General features: G+C 45.7%; 1 protein-coding gene across 1 annotated transcript; it reads left to right on the top strand.

Annotated features, from left to right (window-relative positions):
- The first annotated feature begins 5,968 nt into the window (after nucleotides 1-5,968).
- On the top strand, nucleotides 5,969-7,006 carry LOC121047557. Its single transcript, XM_040502878.1, has one exon. The coding sequence runs from the start codon at nucleotides 5,969-5,971 to the stop codon at nucleotides 7,004-7,006; it is 1,038 nt and encodes a 345-aa protein (XP_040358812.1).
- Nucleotides 7,007-16,057: the final 9,051 nt, after the last annotated feature.

Below are 16,057 nucleotides of genomic sequence, written 5' to 3'. Positions count from 1 at the left end.
CATGAAAAATATACATGTAATCAATTTACATCAAATATGAACTAATACTGACATCGTGCACACAGGAAAAATATAAAGCGCATACAACAAAATTTTTGTACAATTATTCACTGTGTGAAAAAGTGTTCTCTCAATGTTTTTTTACAAATGGTGTGTATATCAAGGTTCCTTTTCTCTAAAAAGTTTAGACAACTAGGAATGCGGTGTTGCAGTCTACTGATCTCGGCAGGTAAGGCAACGTGCGTGATTGGAAGACGCTTTTCAAGTGTCTTTCAAGTGACCTGGAACGTCTCCGGCGTGGAGCCCAGGAGAAGGAGGTAACTCCCTTTCTCGATGGGCTTTGGGTGTCTCAAGATTTGGGAGTCATTGGTGCGAACCAAGGCTATCTGAATTTTGTTGTACAGGAATGTAAACTTTGAATATTGAACTAATATGATGTAAATATATTATTAAATGACTTTCGTTATGTTTTATACATTTCAGCTCCCTTTGCTACAACTACGACAAGATTGACCCTGAGTAAAGTATAACGGCGTGCGATAATACATTTACAACCTAAATTGTACTCCGCACTTTTTCCTACCCGAATAGACACTCTTGAGGAAAGTCTGTTTGGAGACGCGCAACTTTACTGCCACATTTTCTCTCCACTGGTCAACACCACTATCATACGATGTAGATATGTTTCATATTCGAACGTGCCGGATGCGCCGACTAGAAGCATATCGTGCTTGAAGCTGGCTAATACCCGCGCCACACGAGCAACTCGAATGCCATTTACAACGAATGGCATTTGTGTGATCGACGAATCGGTTCGCGATCTGTCGCGCGTGAAACGCCTCACGCTCGGAGTGTCGCGCGCTGATTGGTTGATCGTTCAAATGTCATTCGTTGCAAATGGCATTCGAGTAGCCCGTGTGGCACGGGTATTACTCTCTTCTCAGTTGCGCTGAGACTAGAATCTCCGCCTTCGGCGCGAGCTTTCTGCCCTTGCTTATAGAAGCGTGAACGCTCAAGAACGCGCCACCAAAGCACCGCCAAAGCCAGCCAGCTCGCGCTGAAGGCGGAACATCTAGTCTCAGCTTAAGGGTGAACGAAGCATGCTTTGGGACTATATCCTCGGAACTGCTGCAAACCCTCATTTATACTCGCTTCATCCTTAAGTTGAAACTGCACCCAATGACACAAGCACGACAGCGCGAGGTCGCTCCTTTGATGCGTGCTTCCGCAGAACGAGCACTCCCGATAGAAATGCACGTCTCAAAGGCAGGAGTTCGGGCTTGATTAAGCCTGTAGCTTTGGCTGCAGTCGCAGCTTAAGTGACAACAGAGTATTCGCTTCGAGACCCAGATTGAAGTTAGGGAAGCGTGCTCTTGTTTATCCATGCTTCTCTCGGAGGCACGTGGTGATTCGATTCCTCCGCAGTGCAGGTGGAGATAAGGCATCCACACTAACGGCACAGAGCACGAGCTTTTATCAGTTGATTCCAGTACATGAGCGCTGCGTTGGTGCCTCGGGTGGCGTCGGCCCCACGTCCGTAGCATTCGTTTTGCTTCAATGGCTGTCGGACTTCTCCTTCGTGAGAATACCGGGTAAAGAGGAATTCCTGCAAAAGGTGTAAACATGCCTAACTCGGAACTGTGATACCGGTCAGGTGGAAAACTTGCACATAAAAAATATCATTAAACCTGATGAATCAAAATTGGGCAAGAGTACAAGAAAAAAAGGTGGGCAAACACTACAAATATTAGTTTTTCGCATACACAGAGGAGGGTTGAAATTACATTTATCACCACTCTCATTAATCTTTTAATGACTGCAATAGTTCCAAATAAAATGAATAATAGTGATCGACATAGCCAGAACTGAAAGTCTTCATGTGGAATTTTCCAGCGAGTAATATTTCTTTGAACGATTTAAATCAGGTTTAAGATCTAATAAAAAACGCACCATTCTCCACAAACAAGCAAAGCCAAGCAATTGATTCTAGAGCTGCCCAGCCAGTTTGCACCTTGACCCCAATCTCTTCCGAAAATAAACCTATGCAGAACCTAAAAAGATTTGTCTACCAAACATTCTACGTTATCTAAGCTGGCGCGTTTGTCATCCTCTATTAGACTCAGTCAAAAACCTGAAGAATTCAGGGCACCGGTCCGGTACCGAAATCATAGGTTCTCAACCGTTTATATCTCTCAGATCCTTTGTGGATCGGCGGAGATAATGGAGGACACCGTTCGTGGAGAGGGGAAAGTTAAGGTAGAGGATAATTATGATAATGATTTAATAAATGAATATATAGTTATGGGCTAGCGTGAAGCAGACTTCTTTAACTGAGATACAAACAAGAAAGCCCTCCCAAAAATAAGAAAATTTCTTCTCAATTTGAATAAAGCCTAAACTTTATTGAGGAGCTTCAAATGACGAGGCAATGCTCCGCGGGCATCTAGATTGCCCTCGCGAACTCCCAAGGGTTTGTGGACCCCCGCTTAAAACCTCTGATTTATGCAATGTGCTTCGAGGATTGCTCTTTATTATTAAGGGAAATATCGATATACAGGCGCACACTTACCATGTGGTGATTTTGATGAGAATCACTCTAATTTTAAAAATGGCAAAGTTACGCGAGTACGCGGACGATACCGTTCGATGGTGCTGAAGCATTGCCGTAGGATCTAAAGGACTCAGTATGCTCAATTGGCTATTGTGTTCGAGCAAACCACGGCTGGTTCGTTCACTAAACAATTTAAAATAAAATATTAAAAAGTATATATAAAGAGAGCCCACGCTGTCCTGACATAAACTCAAGAATTTCGACTTGGTGTCCCCTTAACACACTCCAACGTGCCCTCAAACCTTATCTTATCTCGCCAACAATATATTCGAAGATTGTGGACACGTTGCATAATAAGTCTACGCTCAAATACGTGATGTGTTTTCACCTGTTATACATTATAAATACGTCGAGTAATAATTGAGTGTTAATTAATGCAGAGCATTTTGTCTGAATCTCAAATCTGTTAATCCCTACACCGATTCCAAGGTAAGGTGCGGCCTTGAGCTATCTATACTATGCTTTGAATAATAAAAACTTCGATAGAAAGAATGATTACACCACATCATACAACAAAACATGGACGAAAGTAACTCAAGGTAACTGATCATGTTTTTAAATCAGACCGTTACGGGTCCTGAATTCGTGTGTACCAAACCATATATGGTTAGAGAGAAATACAAACGTCTAAAAATGCCAGTTTCAAAGGTTAGGGAGAAAAGCTTGCACATGGCGCTTTGGTAACGAGAGATTGTCCTTATTTCATCTCCAGTAAGCACCTGAAACTAAACAGACACTATATAGGTCCTGTCAATGTGTGGTCCTTAAATTCATCATATACAAAAAGAAAGATTAAAATCTGGTCTTTTCCGTCATTTGCTAATTTATTTTACAGGATGGATGGAAACACTTTTTGAGCTCATGGCTTTTAACACATTCAGCCTATTGGCTGAAAACTTTGCTGATAATACACAACCTGAAACCATTCCCTTGTTTTGTTCGTGCGATTGACTCACCCGCAAGGAGGGATGTTTGAAGAAAATAAAACAATAACCCCTTTGTATCCCGTGGCAAGGACAGTCTCAGAAAGAGGGCATATTACAAGAACGAATCGCAGCGATTGATAAGTTTCACTGTCTCGAGGCGTCTCGCCTGGTCCAGGTATCAAGTTCCTGGATATCATTCTTGCCCAGCTCGCGGCACCTTTACATTAATTGCATTAACATCGTAACCATAAATTCAGACCATTAACTCTCTTTGATGTCAGACTGGTGGCAGCTGTCAAAATCCGTTTGCTCTATTGACGTCTAACTCCTGGTTACTTCAGTTGGTAGAGTGCTCCTCTGAGAATGAAGAGGTTCCTGGTTCGATACCATGACCAGGCTGAGTTTTTTAGTCACGCACAGGTCACCTAGCTGTGTTTAGAGATTTGTGTTTGTACTTCGCCCCCCCCCCCCCCCCCCCTTTGTTTCTCATCTCTAGAGATCATTAATATCGTGATGTATACATTCATCACGCAGGGATTCAATAAAATGTTGGAAACAATGTTTTGCACTTTTAAATTGCAAAACACGAGCACAAGTGCATGGTAGTCCTGATTCGCGGTGCTGCACTGTTGCTCGTTGTGAAGCTCGGATGTTCCTCTTAGAATACGAACGCCTATTGGCACTCAGCACTTGGGCAGAGGCAATTGCTCAGCACTTTCACCAAATCAAAACTTTCGTCCACGCCAAACTCCGGTGGCACACCAATGTCTAGATGAGTCAGTTCATTTGCTGCGACGATGTCGTGCTGGAAAGCGTTAGAGGCCGCAATGTCTCTCCAGAAGGGACAGTCGTCGAAAGTCGCCTGGTGCATTTTGAGGAATTGCACCGTTAGGCTTCATAGCGTCATCCAACTAACAAAGAACTGCTTCCTAATCGCCATGTGAAGAAACAAATATTGATCAGTACTTCCAATTTTATAAAAAAGGAATTGTATTTAACTACGGTTTACGAGAAAGCGTTCCACAGTTCAAGATAAATGTTGATCCCAAGTGTTCAGCCTCTGGTTTTTTTCTAATAAGCATGAAAGGATTTGAACTGATGCACCTTTGCTTGTACTTAAGATTGCAGCATGTTTTTCTGGAACAGCAAAAAAAAAATGCCACTACTCAGGCAAATAAAGTAAGCGTCACTTTTGTTTAAAATTGTCAATATGTTGATCGCATCTCGTGCTTGAACAACATGCAATTACTTGCTTTTCTGAAAGGAGCTTTCGCTTGTTGTTGAGATCATATAAATCAATACCGTACAAGCTTCACAAGTGCTACATTGATTTTTGTCCAGTAGCGTGTCTCGTCCAGGAACAATGCTGGGAATCCTTGATTACTGCTTTGAAGCGCGACCCAGGGTGTGCCCCTGAATCCGTAAAGAGCTTACTCGAAATTTTTTCCTTTTCAATTAGAAAATAAATAAATGGAAATTTTTTTGTGCTATTCATTTTTTGAAAATCGGTTATATATTGTCTTCATACACATTTTATAACATCCGTTTCCTCATATAAAAGGCATTATGTCTTCAGAATCCTCAAGTTTGTCTATCGGATATGCGGTGCTTTGAAATCTCTGCTGTAATATGAAAAACTTCAACATGTTCTAATCCTGACCCGTCCCCGGCACGCAGGCAGAAATAGGCCGCTTTCTGTTGCTTTTTGGAGTAGAGTTGTTCCCCTACTGCTAACGGCTTTATCAGCTCATTAGTCCATCAATGTGGCGATCAGTCGCGTGTATTCTTCAATTAATCCCCAGCTTCAACAGTAGTCTTTGTTTTATGAAAGCTATATATTGTGCGAGATCACAAAAGATGCAATACCAGCATCGGCGCTGGTACTGCATCTTATTATTATCGCTGTGAAATGTTTTTGCTTTCTGCTAAGCGTAGTTTATTTATGCGGTAAAACGTTGGGTTCATCTTTCTCGCTCGGACCCTGTCAATGTTCCATGAAGGCTGATCGATCGACAGACTCGAGAAGGAGCCACAATAATTCAATCGATTTGTGCGTACCAAGGCGTACTCAACCTGTGAGGAAACGCAAGGCGCTCGTCTCTCGCTGCCTACGGCCAGCAGTCTCGGTAAATGAGAATCTTGTCGCTTTTGCGTCGGCGACTTGCACAATGTTGCGCCCGTGACTTGCACTGTCATATCTCTCTGTGATATATCGCCCAACGCATGCACGCCATATGTTATCGCATGGCGCTCTGGCTAGAAGAGTGGAACGCCGCTGCTGTGGGGATCACTTTCATCTTGTTCGTTCTTGACGATGGACCATGTTGCAATAAAGCAGTAAGCCCTGCTGCCCCGGTGTCTGTCCCGACTTCCCCTCAACGTAACAGTGGCGACGAGGATGGGATTCAGAAAGCCTGGTTTCTGAATAACCATGAGCGTGGAAGAGGACGACAAGATTTCAGACAGGACTATGCAGAACAGTTCCGCCTTGGGGCACCTTCCGGAATTTTCCTCGGGGAAAAGTAACTTCGAAGTGTACGTGGAACGCTTTGAAGCTTTCGCAACTGCAAACAAGAATGACCTTGTTACCAAACAGCAAGTATTTCTCATGCTTATCGGGGAGGCGGCGTTCATCACGCTTCGGAATCTGCTCTTTCCGATAAAGCCTGTGGAAGCCACCCACGACGACATCGTCAAGATCCTCCTGAACCACTACGCTCCCAGGCGTCGGGCGGTGGTGGAACGATACAAATTCTACCGAAGGGATCAACGTCATGGTGAAAAAATCAGTGACTTTGTCGTGGAAATCAGGAAACTGGCAGCTACGTGCGATTTCGGCACGTTTCTAGAGGAGGTGCTTCGAGACCGTCCCATCATGGGACTACAGAATGACGGAATCCGCTGCAAGTTGCTGGCGACAAGCGATAACAATCTCACCCTTGGCCGGGCCTTCAACTCTGTTTTGGGAATGGAGGCCGTGCAAGGCCAAAGCAAGGAGGTTCGACGAACAGAAGAACCCTCAGCCAGCACCAATGTTCAAGAGGACGTCAACTGGCAGCGAAGGTCTACACAGCGACAAGGTAAAAAGAACTTTCCGGTTTCAAAGACAAATGTCGCTTGTACTAGGTGTAGTAACGCACACAATTCAAAGGTGTGTCTTTACTTAAAGAAAAAGTGTTTCAAATGCTCAAGACCTGGCCATATTGCGAAAATGTGTAGAACAAGTATCAAAGCAGTAACAGCAGTAGAGAAAGCCGTTAAGGAAACTGAATTGTTCGAAGTTAAAGCAAAACTGAAGGCAAACGCCTACTGTGGAAGCGTAATGATTGACGGCAAGCAGGTCGAAATGCAAGTAGATACGGGATCTGCTGTTTCCATAATGAGTAAAAGCGCATTTTGTAAAACGTTTGGGAACAAACGCTGTAAAGAAAGCAACGTAAGGCTAAAAGCTTACAATGGTCTCAGATAATCTCCGTGCAAACGGTCATGACGGAAGTGTCACTAAAACAGAAGTACAGTGACATGTTTGAAAGCGGATTCAGCGTAATCAAAGGCTTCAAAGGAAGCTTACTTCTTAAAGATAACGCCCGGCCTATCTTTTGCAAAGCAAGGCCGGTGCCTTATGCGCTCCGTGAAAGCGTAGAGAAAGAAACTAAAATCCTTCGAAGGAAAACGGTATAATCTACCGTGTCCAACACAGCGTTTGGGCAACACCCTTAGTCGTCGTCCCAAAGGAAGACAAGACAGTGAGACTCTGTAGGGATTATCGTGTTACAGTAAATCCACATTTGAAGGTAGATCACTACCTGCTTCCGTTGCCCGAAGACATTTTTGCGGAAGTAGCGGGAGGAGCAGTTTTCACTGCCCTCGACTTCTCAAGAGCTTACTTGCAACTAGAGCTGCAGCAGCACTCGCAAGAGCTTCTAACGGTGAATACCCACCTCGGGTTATACCGGTTCCGACGACTTCCCTACGGCGTGGCAAGTGCGCCTCCATTGTTTCAGTCATTGATGGATCACATCCTTAAAGAAATGCCAAGCACTGCTTGCTACCTCGATGATGTTCTAATTTCCGGTAGAACACACGAGGAATGCGCAGCAAACACCGAGCGTGTGTTGGAACGGCTGCGCAAGCACGGAATCCGTGTAAACCCGAGAAAGTGTAAATTGTTTCAGAAAAGTGTCCGGTATCTTGGACACGAGATAAGCAGAAATGGACTGCAGCCAACAAAAGAAAAGGTGGAAGCGATGTTGAAAGCGCCAGAGACACAAAACGAGAAAGAGTTGAGGGCTTTCTTAGGCTTACTGAACTTTTACGCAAATTTTTTGCCGTGCGTTGCCTCAACGCTAGAACCGATGCACAAACTGCTCAGAAAGGGAAACGCATGGAACTGTACGCAGGAGTGTAAAGAAAGTTTTGAGTGTTGCAAACAACTCCTGCGCAGCAAGGCTGTTCTTAAGCTCTATGACGCATCGAAAGCGCTCATATTGACGTCTGATGCGTCTTCTTACGGTGTGGGCGCAGTTATCTCTCATGTGATCAACGGAGAAGAAAGGCCGGTGGCTTATGCATCTAGAACGTTAAGGGCCGCTGAGCGGATCTACGCTCATATCGAAAGAGAGGCGTTGGCGATAGTGTATGGCATACAGAAATTTCACAAGTATCTGTGTGGCCGTCTGTTTACCATCGTAACAGACCACCAATCGCTCACGCACATTTTCGATCCAAAAAAGCATTCTAGCTCCATAGCCGCAGCAAGTATACACCGCTGGTCCAACTTACTTGCCAGTTACCAGTACACCTTCCAGTATCGGAAAGGTGGTTGCATTGGAAATGCAGACGGGCTGTCCAGGTTACCGTTACCTTGTCCGCGGACGCAGGAAGCTGTTCATTATTTCTCGCCCGTTCCTGACATGCCGCTAACAGCTGAAGATGTCGCAAAAGAAACTGAGAAAGACGATCAGCTAAAGCAAGTTCGCGAGATGAGTTGGCATGGTTGGCCCAAAGTTGTTGACAAAGAGCTGGAACCGTAATTTATCAGACGGTACGAACTATCATTTGACATAAATTGCCTCCTATGGAACAACCGCGTAGTTATTCCAAGTTCCTTGAGGAGAAGCGTCCTGGATCTTCTGCACGAAAAACATCCAGGAGTTAACAAGATGAAAATGCTTGCTCGGGGGATTGTATGGTGGCCCAACATTGACAAAGAGCTTGAGGAGTTTGTCAGAGAGTGTGTTATTTGTGACAGTGTCCGCGCTTCGGTACCGGCAGCACCGTTACAACCGTGGTTGTGGTGTTCCAATAATTGGGAACGCGTCCACTTGGACTTCGTCGAAAAAGATGGCAAGACTTTTCTGGTTATGGTTGACTCGCATTCCAAGTGGGTTGAAGTCAAACTCATGTCTAGCACAACCACTCAGAAGACGGTAGAGGTCGTACGGTCGGTGTTTGCGTCATATGGTCTACCGATCGAAGTTGTGACAGACAATTGTCCACAATTTGCTAGTCACGAGTTTCAAGAATTCCTTCGTAAGCACGGAGTTAAGCACATGCTAACGCCACCGTACCACCCGCAGTCAAAAGGGGCCGCTGAACGGGTAGTTCAGACTGTAAAGAAGGCTCTGTTAAAATCGTTGTTGGCAGACCAAAAGAATGGCTGCATAAGAAGCATGCAGCACAAGAATGACAATTTTCTTTTTTCATACAGAATGACGCCGCATTCTTTGACGGGCAAAACTCCCAGTGAACTTTTTCTCGGAAGAAAAATGCGAACGAGGTTATCTATTTTGAAACCAAACATGACGCGAGCAATGCAAACCAAAATGGAGAGCATCGCGAAGAGCTAGAATAAACGATGTGGTACTGTTCCCACCTTTTCTGTGGGGGATGCAGTAATGGTTAAATCCGTAAGGGGTGAGAATGTCAAATGGTTTAGGGCAAAAGTGATCAAGGGTTTGTCTAACGTTACATTTTTGGTAAGGGTACAGCAGCGCATCAGATTTGTGCATGCAGATCAATTGAGAGCCGCGAACTCTGCACATATCCCCGTGCCAGAACAGGTCGCTCAACCGTATTGGCCTGCTCTGCATGACAGCGCTGAGGATACACTTTTGGAAATGGCTGACGGCTCAGGCCGCGCAGAAACTGGTCTGGGTTGTCCCGTTCACCCGCACGTCTTTCCTAGGCGAAGCACTCGTGCCAGAAGACCACCATACAGGCTGGCGTGTCATTGAGTGTGAATATTGAATTGTATGAGTTGTGTTATTACATGTCTTCTTACAAAGTGTGCGTTAGTGTAATAGCGACTGTAAACTAAAAGGGGAAGGAATGTTGCGTCGGTGACTTGCACGATGTTGCGTCGGTGACTTGCACTGTCATGTCTCTGTGCGATATATCGCCCCACGCATGCGCGCCATATGTTATCGCTTGGCGCCCTGGCTATACTTCGTTTCAGCTTTGGTCCGAGCGCGGCCGATGTTGTGAGCCGAAGGGCCAATCGAAGAGCGCAAAAAACGCAGCGTCATGGCGTGCTCTCTGCGCTGGGTAAGACTAGCCGGCAGGGGAGCGCGCACAGAGAGACGGCGAATACCGGCTGGTCCTATCAACTGCAGAGAGCACGCAATAACGCTGTGCCTCTCTCGCCGTTCGATTCGCCCTTCGGCTCATAACAGGGGCCGCGCTCGGACCGAAGCTGAAACGAAGTATAGAAGAGCGGAACACCGCTGCTGTGGGGATCACTTTCATCTTGTTCGTTCTTGACGATGGACCGTGTTGCAATAAAGCAGTAAGCCCTGCTGCCCCGGCGTCTGTCCCGACTCCCCCTCAACGCAACAGTCGCGACCCCCCTTTTTTTAAACAGTGCATTCCGATGACATGAAGAGCTTGAAGCTTGAACTAGAAATTCCGGCTATAAAAGGAGTCTCATTTCTTTGTTGTGCCTTTTTCTTTTTCGGAGTGTTGTGTGATGGTGGACGCTCTCGACGCAGGAACACACTCGTCCATTCGATTTGCTGATTTCTTCGACGTACAACTCAAATAAACACTGACTGGATTCCCGTCTAGTCTTATATCATGTACACATTATTTTCCGTGTGTATTTTTTGTACAGAGGTGACCGATGTACAAATGTCAAAACAGATTCAGTTCGTACATGTCTCGATAGTTGCGCGTGTTACGCGATACCGGTCCAACGCCTGCTTTGCGGAACGTCACGTCAATATCGAGTCCTGAAAGTTACCGCTGAAGGCAGTGCCATGATCATGCCGCTCGTGCCTGATAATTTAACATTCAATTGGCTTTCATGGGCCACGGCAGCCTCAAAGCCACCCCAGCATATCGCGAAAATACCGGCGATCGAAATGCCAAGTTCAACGCCTGCTCGGCGTCTTCGAGATTGATTTTTGTTTGCTCTATCTGTTTTCGACGGGCTGGACAAAAAGAAAACTCGCACCGAGAACCATTCCGTCCCAGTGTCTACATGTTTGGTCTTTTGACAAGCCTTCAAAGTTACGGCCATGACGAACTTGGTCGTGGTCAGTACTACAACATGAGGCTGGGTCACTGGATGCTGTTCCGTAAGCTTCGTCTCCACGGCTGTCGTTCTGCTTGAGTTTAATTTTTGACGAGGAATACAATAAACGTATTAGGAGAAATGAAACCCGGTTCTCTCGTTAAAAAATACCGAACTAAATATAAATTGTGAACGATACATCTCAACCTACATGATACCAAAGAAGCGCGGGAGCGGTCACGTGTTCATTACCCATACGTCACAAAGAGGAGCCGCCAGGTGGCGCCACTCCATCGTCTCGGGGCTAATTGAGATCTGCGGAATAACCGCATACCTATGGCATCCAAACATGCTGCAATCACAGATTCTTAGGTGAGCTTTTATGGGCATACGTTCAAGGGCCGGTTAGCTTTAAGGTGTAAGTTTGGGCTAGTTGGTAAGTAGACATGATAAAACAAAACGAGTTAGCTTTAGTCTGTGGTTTTGCGGTGAACACTTTTTTGCTCAGCTTTACTTTGCCGTGTGTTTGAGGCGTTCCGGTTCTCGCCCTTATTTTTGTTCGCCGTCTTGGGCTTCACACACGCCTTGTTCTTTTAGTTCTAAAGGATCAGATGCACGGTCTGGGCTAGCCAGTTGTTTCCGCATTCAGGTGAGACACGAGGACAATATCGCCGTCTTGAGGAATATAGCTGAGAGCTTCTTGCACTTCGCCGGCCATCAACCCTAGTGCAAACTTGACGCGTCAATTTCGTAGGAGGCTGGATGGCGTCCGACGGACATATCTGAAGGAAAAAACAAAAATAAAAAGATAAAATCCTCACCCACATATTTTTTTTTTGCTTTTTTTTACAGTGGTAGCTGGTAGCTCTTTTTTTTCGATCAAAATCCCGTGCTGCTCGTACGCGGAAACCCACGTTATTGTGGCGAAAAAGCTATAGTGCCGCTGTTCGGTGAGTAAACGCTCTCTCTCCTCTCCCCCCCCCCCCTCCCCCCCCCCCCCCCCGCTCCTCCCGTCTCCCTGCCGCCAACGCCGCTTTAGGATTCTGGAAGACCCTCCAGCTTATGTCGCATAGGCATAGGCACTGGTCTTGCTCAGTAGGTGGAGAGCATCCTCGAAGAAGCTGGTAAGGCTCTCATTTTGGCCTTGGGTACTTGTTCGTAGGATGTCTTCGATCCTCTCGTATCGGCGTTGCCTGGTAAACGTCTTCTTCAGTTCTTACTTACACAACTCCGCAAAGTTACAGAAGTCTCGTGGTTCTCTACCCGGAGCTTCGGAGTTCCTTTCAGCGAGAAGGAGACGTTCTGCAAGCAGTGCCCAGCTGTCCACCCGTCATGACGGGCGACACGTTCATGGTGTGGCAGCCAATCCTCAAAGCCCTCGTGTACCTCCCCGTGGAAAGGCGCCGGAGTCAGGGTTGCCACGGGCAGGTACACGACGGCGGCGGCGGCCGGGGACTGCGACGTCTGGTTGTCCATTGTCGGGCTCGCTGACGCCTTGGTCTTGCGTGGCAAAGCCCAAACTCGGAGGGTAGGCCTTGGGTGCGGCTACTTGATTTGGTGTCGGTCTTCTCTTCGTTGTGTGTCGGTAAGCTTAGTATTGTACTTGCACTGCAAGCCCCATCTAGCGGAAAAAAAATGACATCGTACGACTTCGTGTCCCGTCACGTATGAACAAATTCACTTTCTCCTCTAGATTTAGCAGGGAAATTGAGCTCACGTGACCTCGTGATTCAATTCCCCGCTAAGGTCAGCCGGGGCGGTAACGCCGACGCCGACGGCGTCGGCGTCGGAAGCTTTTGGAAGCTAACTATGGCTTTCCACTCTCCTCCAAATTGGCTGCAGCAAAATGGCGCGAAAAAACGATTTTTGTTTTCAATAAACGGTCTCCCTGGGGTATTTGAAGGCATCACTACGTCATCCCACAACTACACATTAAAACGCAATACAAAAACGAACGCCATGAAGCACTGAACACCTGAATCACATTCCCATTGACTGCTTCAGAGCCTTATGTAACCTACATATTGATGGTTAGTAATCATTTGGCCGGCGACCACCTCAGCACTTATTAAGATTCCAAGTATTCTATCTTCTCCTCAGTAGTTTATCAAAGGGAAAACAGTGTTTCGAAGTTCGTGGGCAATATCTCTTAGAAAAAAACAAAACAAAAAAACATTAGTACAACTAATAATAACTCGACGCAGTCGCTAAAGCAACATCTCCAAAAACGGCTGCTAGAAGAAATATTATCGCTTCTCTTCATAGAACCACTCAGGACGAAGTGAGTGAAGGCAGTTTCTCCACTTTCAAATAGTTATTTTGATTTCTTTACTAGTTGACTATTTAATATGGTAACATTAAAGTCGTTATAGTTACTTACAAAGTGAGAACGGCAGGGCGTGTCTTCCAAACGCCTGGCTTCCAGCACTCGCCCCATGCCTTCCGTCGTGCTTTGACTGCGCGCGCGTGCTCGAGGTGCATGAACGCGGAAGCATTGTCAAGGGTAGTAGGCTTGCCTTGCAGGCGGGACAACTGAAAATGCTCCCTACCGCTCTCACCTTGTCGGAGACTATCGAGAAACTTAGTGACTTTACTTCTAGTAAAGGTGTATTTTGTTCAATAAAACTTGAACAGAAAGTCTGTAGCTTTTCTATTGACACTGGCTACAAAGAGTCAACTGAACATTTTCAACACGAAGTAAACAGAACGTCTGGAGGCACTCTGATGACAGTGTCAACAGAAAGTCAGTAGAAAGAAAAATCAACATAAAGTTAACAAAACGTCCACAACATTTGTTTCAACTCAGCCTGAAAAAAAATCATCAAAAAGTTTCAAAACAAAGGCAACACACTTTTTGTCGACCATGTCAACAGAAAGTCAGCAGAAGAAAACCAACATGAAGGTAATAGAAAGCCAACGGCTTTTCTTTTGACTCAGGCTGAACAAAATCATCAGAAAAGTTTCAACACATTGTCAACAAACTTTCTGTTGACCATGTCAACAGAAAGTCAAAAGAAAGTAATCATGGTCAACAAGAAGTCACTACGTTTTCAATAAAAAGTCAAAAATTGTTTTTGTAGGCGTGGCGAGCAACCCGGAGTACCTCAAGATCCGCTAAGAAAGATATTTGATCTGTGCAAGCAGGGATCTGATGCAAGCCGGGATATTCCTGCCACAGGAACTACCAAAGCGTTTCTTCAAACCCTTCCCTCACTTGGATGGAAGATTACTTTTCTTCATGGCAGAACCTCCCCATATTTTAAATAACTTTCGGGGCCAATTGATCAGCTCAAATGAGTTCTCACTCAGTGATGAGACCGTGGCAAAACAGCAGCTGCCAACCAGTGACGTGAAGCTTGATTATGTCGATGCCGTAATCGGGTACAACACCTCCCATGAACTTGAGGTTGCTTCCCGACCTTCGGAGGTTTACACAGGCATGGGACGCTTCACAAAAATTATGATGTGTGTAGCTGTGAAATTGTTTCGGGAGTCACTTTACACAATTCGCTACCTGAGAAATCGAGGAATGCTGTCAAGAGCAGCGGAATCGGCTGCTTGGTTCATGGAACATGTATCGGAGTGGTGCAAGCTCATATCGACCCGTCATCCAATGTTTGCACTGAGACACATGAGTGAGTCCAAGTACGAAATTGCTATCGAAACTCTGTTCCTTGCTGTTGAGAACATTCAGACGATAAAGATGGGAACGACCGCTCATGGAAGCCCTCATAGGTGGGTCTGCTCCTGGCAACTCACGTCATTTTGAAGCTGCAGGAGAGCCTCTTAGATGACCTAGGATACATATTTCTTCTCACGGGAAGACTCGCCAGGACTGCCTGAAGAAGTTGATCTCCGTCATCGGGCTCCAAACGCCAGTACCAAGCGCTTACGACATAAGGTGCGCCCTGAAGCTTGTGTGCGTGATCCAGTTTAGACACACACCAAGCTCGGAAAGCTTGAGCTAGACGACAGTGTCTACTTGGCGGAACTGTTCGCTCACGGCACCAAGCAGGCCGTTCACCATGCTGAACTCTTTCAAGACGTGGAGAACCTTTTCGTAGAGTCTCTCTCCAGTAAATTTGAGGATGTTTTGTGCTACGTAAAATGGTTATCGTGAATAGCCTGATGAAGGGCATCGATGATTGTCACATTTGCAAAAGCGCAGTGCTTGCTGGGAATGAAAGTCAGTTTGGCGCGCTAACATTGTGCATGGAGTTTGTGCAAGGTGCCAGCCACCTTCTCTACCTTACCAGCGGGGCGATAGAAGTGCTGCAGAAGTTCAATGAATATTTTAAGAGCATATCAGCCTCAAACAGCCTTCCAGTATTGAAGTTATCAGTAAAATCGATCGTCATATTCTTTCTTTCTAAGTGTGCTGGCAATCTCCCCAACTGTGTCCAGCGCAACAATAACGGAGGCATCACTCCGGGCTGAATCTTAAGATATATCTGCGCCACATGCACAAGCAGCACGTGCAGTGCAGGGATTACGAGCAAAACTTGTGCTGGCGTGGGATTAGCCTGAGGAAACTCGCCTATTTCAGCCATATCCAGAAACCGAAGCTAAGCCAATTTTCGCTGGGGTTCGTATATCAGGGCATGCATTGTTTCCAAAAGCTAACAAGCTAAGAGCAGTGGTCTTATGTGAGATAAACCGCTAACGGAGACTGTGGCTCAAAGTCAAATCTAATCGGATAAGCAAACAATCCCGATGATCTCTTTCCTTTTACATGAATTTAGATCGTTTAGAAAAACAATTTCTCAGAAGTTTATAGATTATGTAGTTAACAAAATTAGCATCCGTGCTATGCAACGCTTGCAATTTTGTGTCTCGAGTTATGGCCTTGGCGTCAGCTTCTAGTCTGCCGGCTCAGCATGTCGCCAAGAGCGATTGTCTTATTTTTTATTTTTTTATTTTCCCATTCTTTGTTAGAGGCTGCGTTTGACAACTGATTTGGCAGTATGATAAAACTTGGTCAGAATGCCTTAGAAGTCGCTATGTGGC

The sequence above is a fragment of the Ixodes scapularis genome, unplaced genomic scaffold (assembly GCF_016920785.2).
Source record: "Ixodes scapularis isolate PalLabHiFi unplaced genomic scaffold, ASM1692078v2 PGA_scaffold11__112_contigs__length_91849675, whole genome shotgun sequence".
NCBI classification, from domain to species: domain Eukaryota; kingdom Metazoa; phylum Arthropoda; class Arachnida; order Ixodida; family Ixodidae; genus Ixodes; species Ixodes scapularis.
This window is presented reverse-complemented; position numbering and strand designations above follow the sequence as displayed.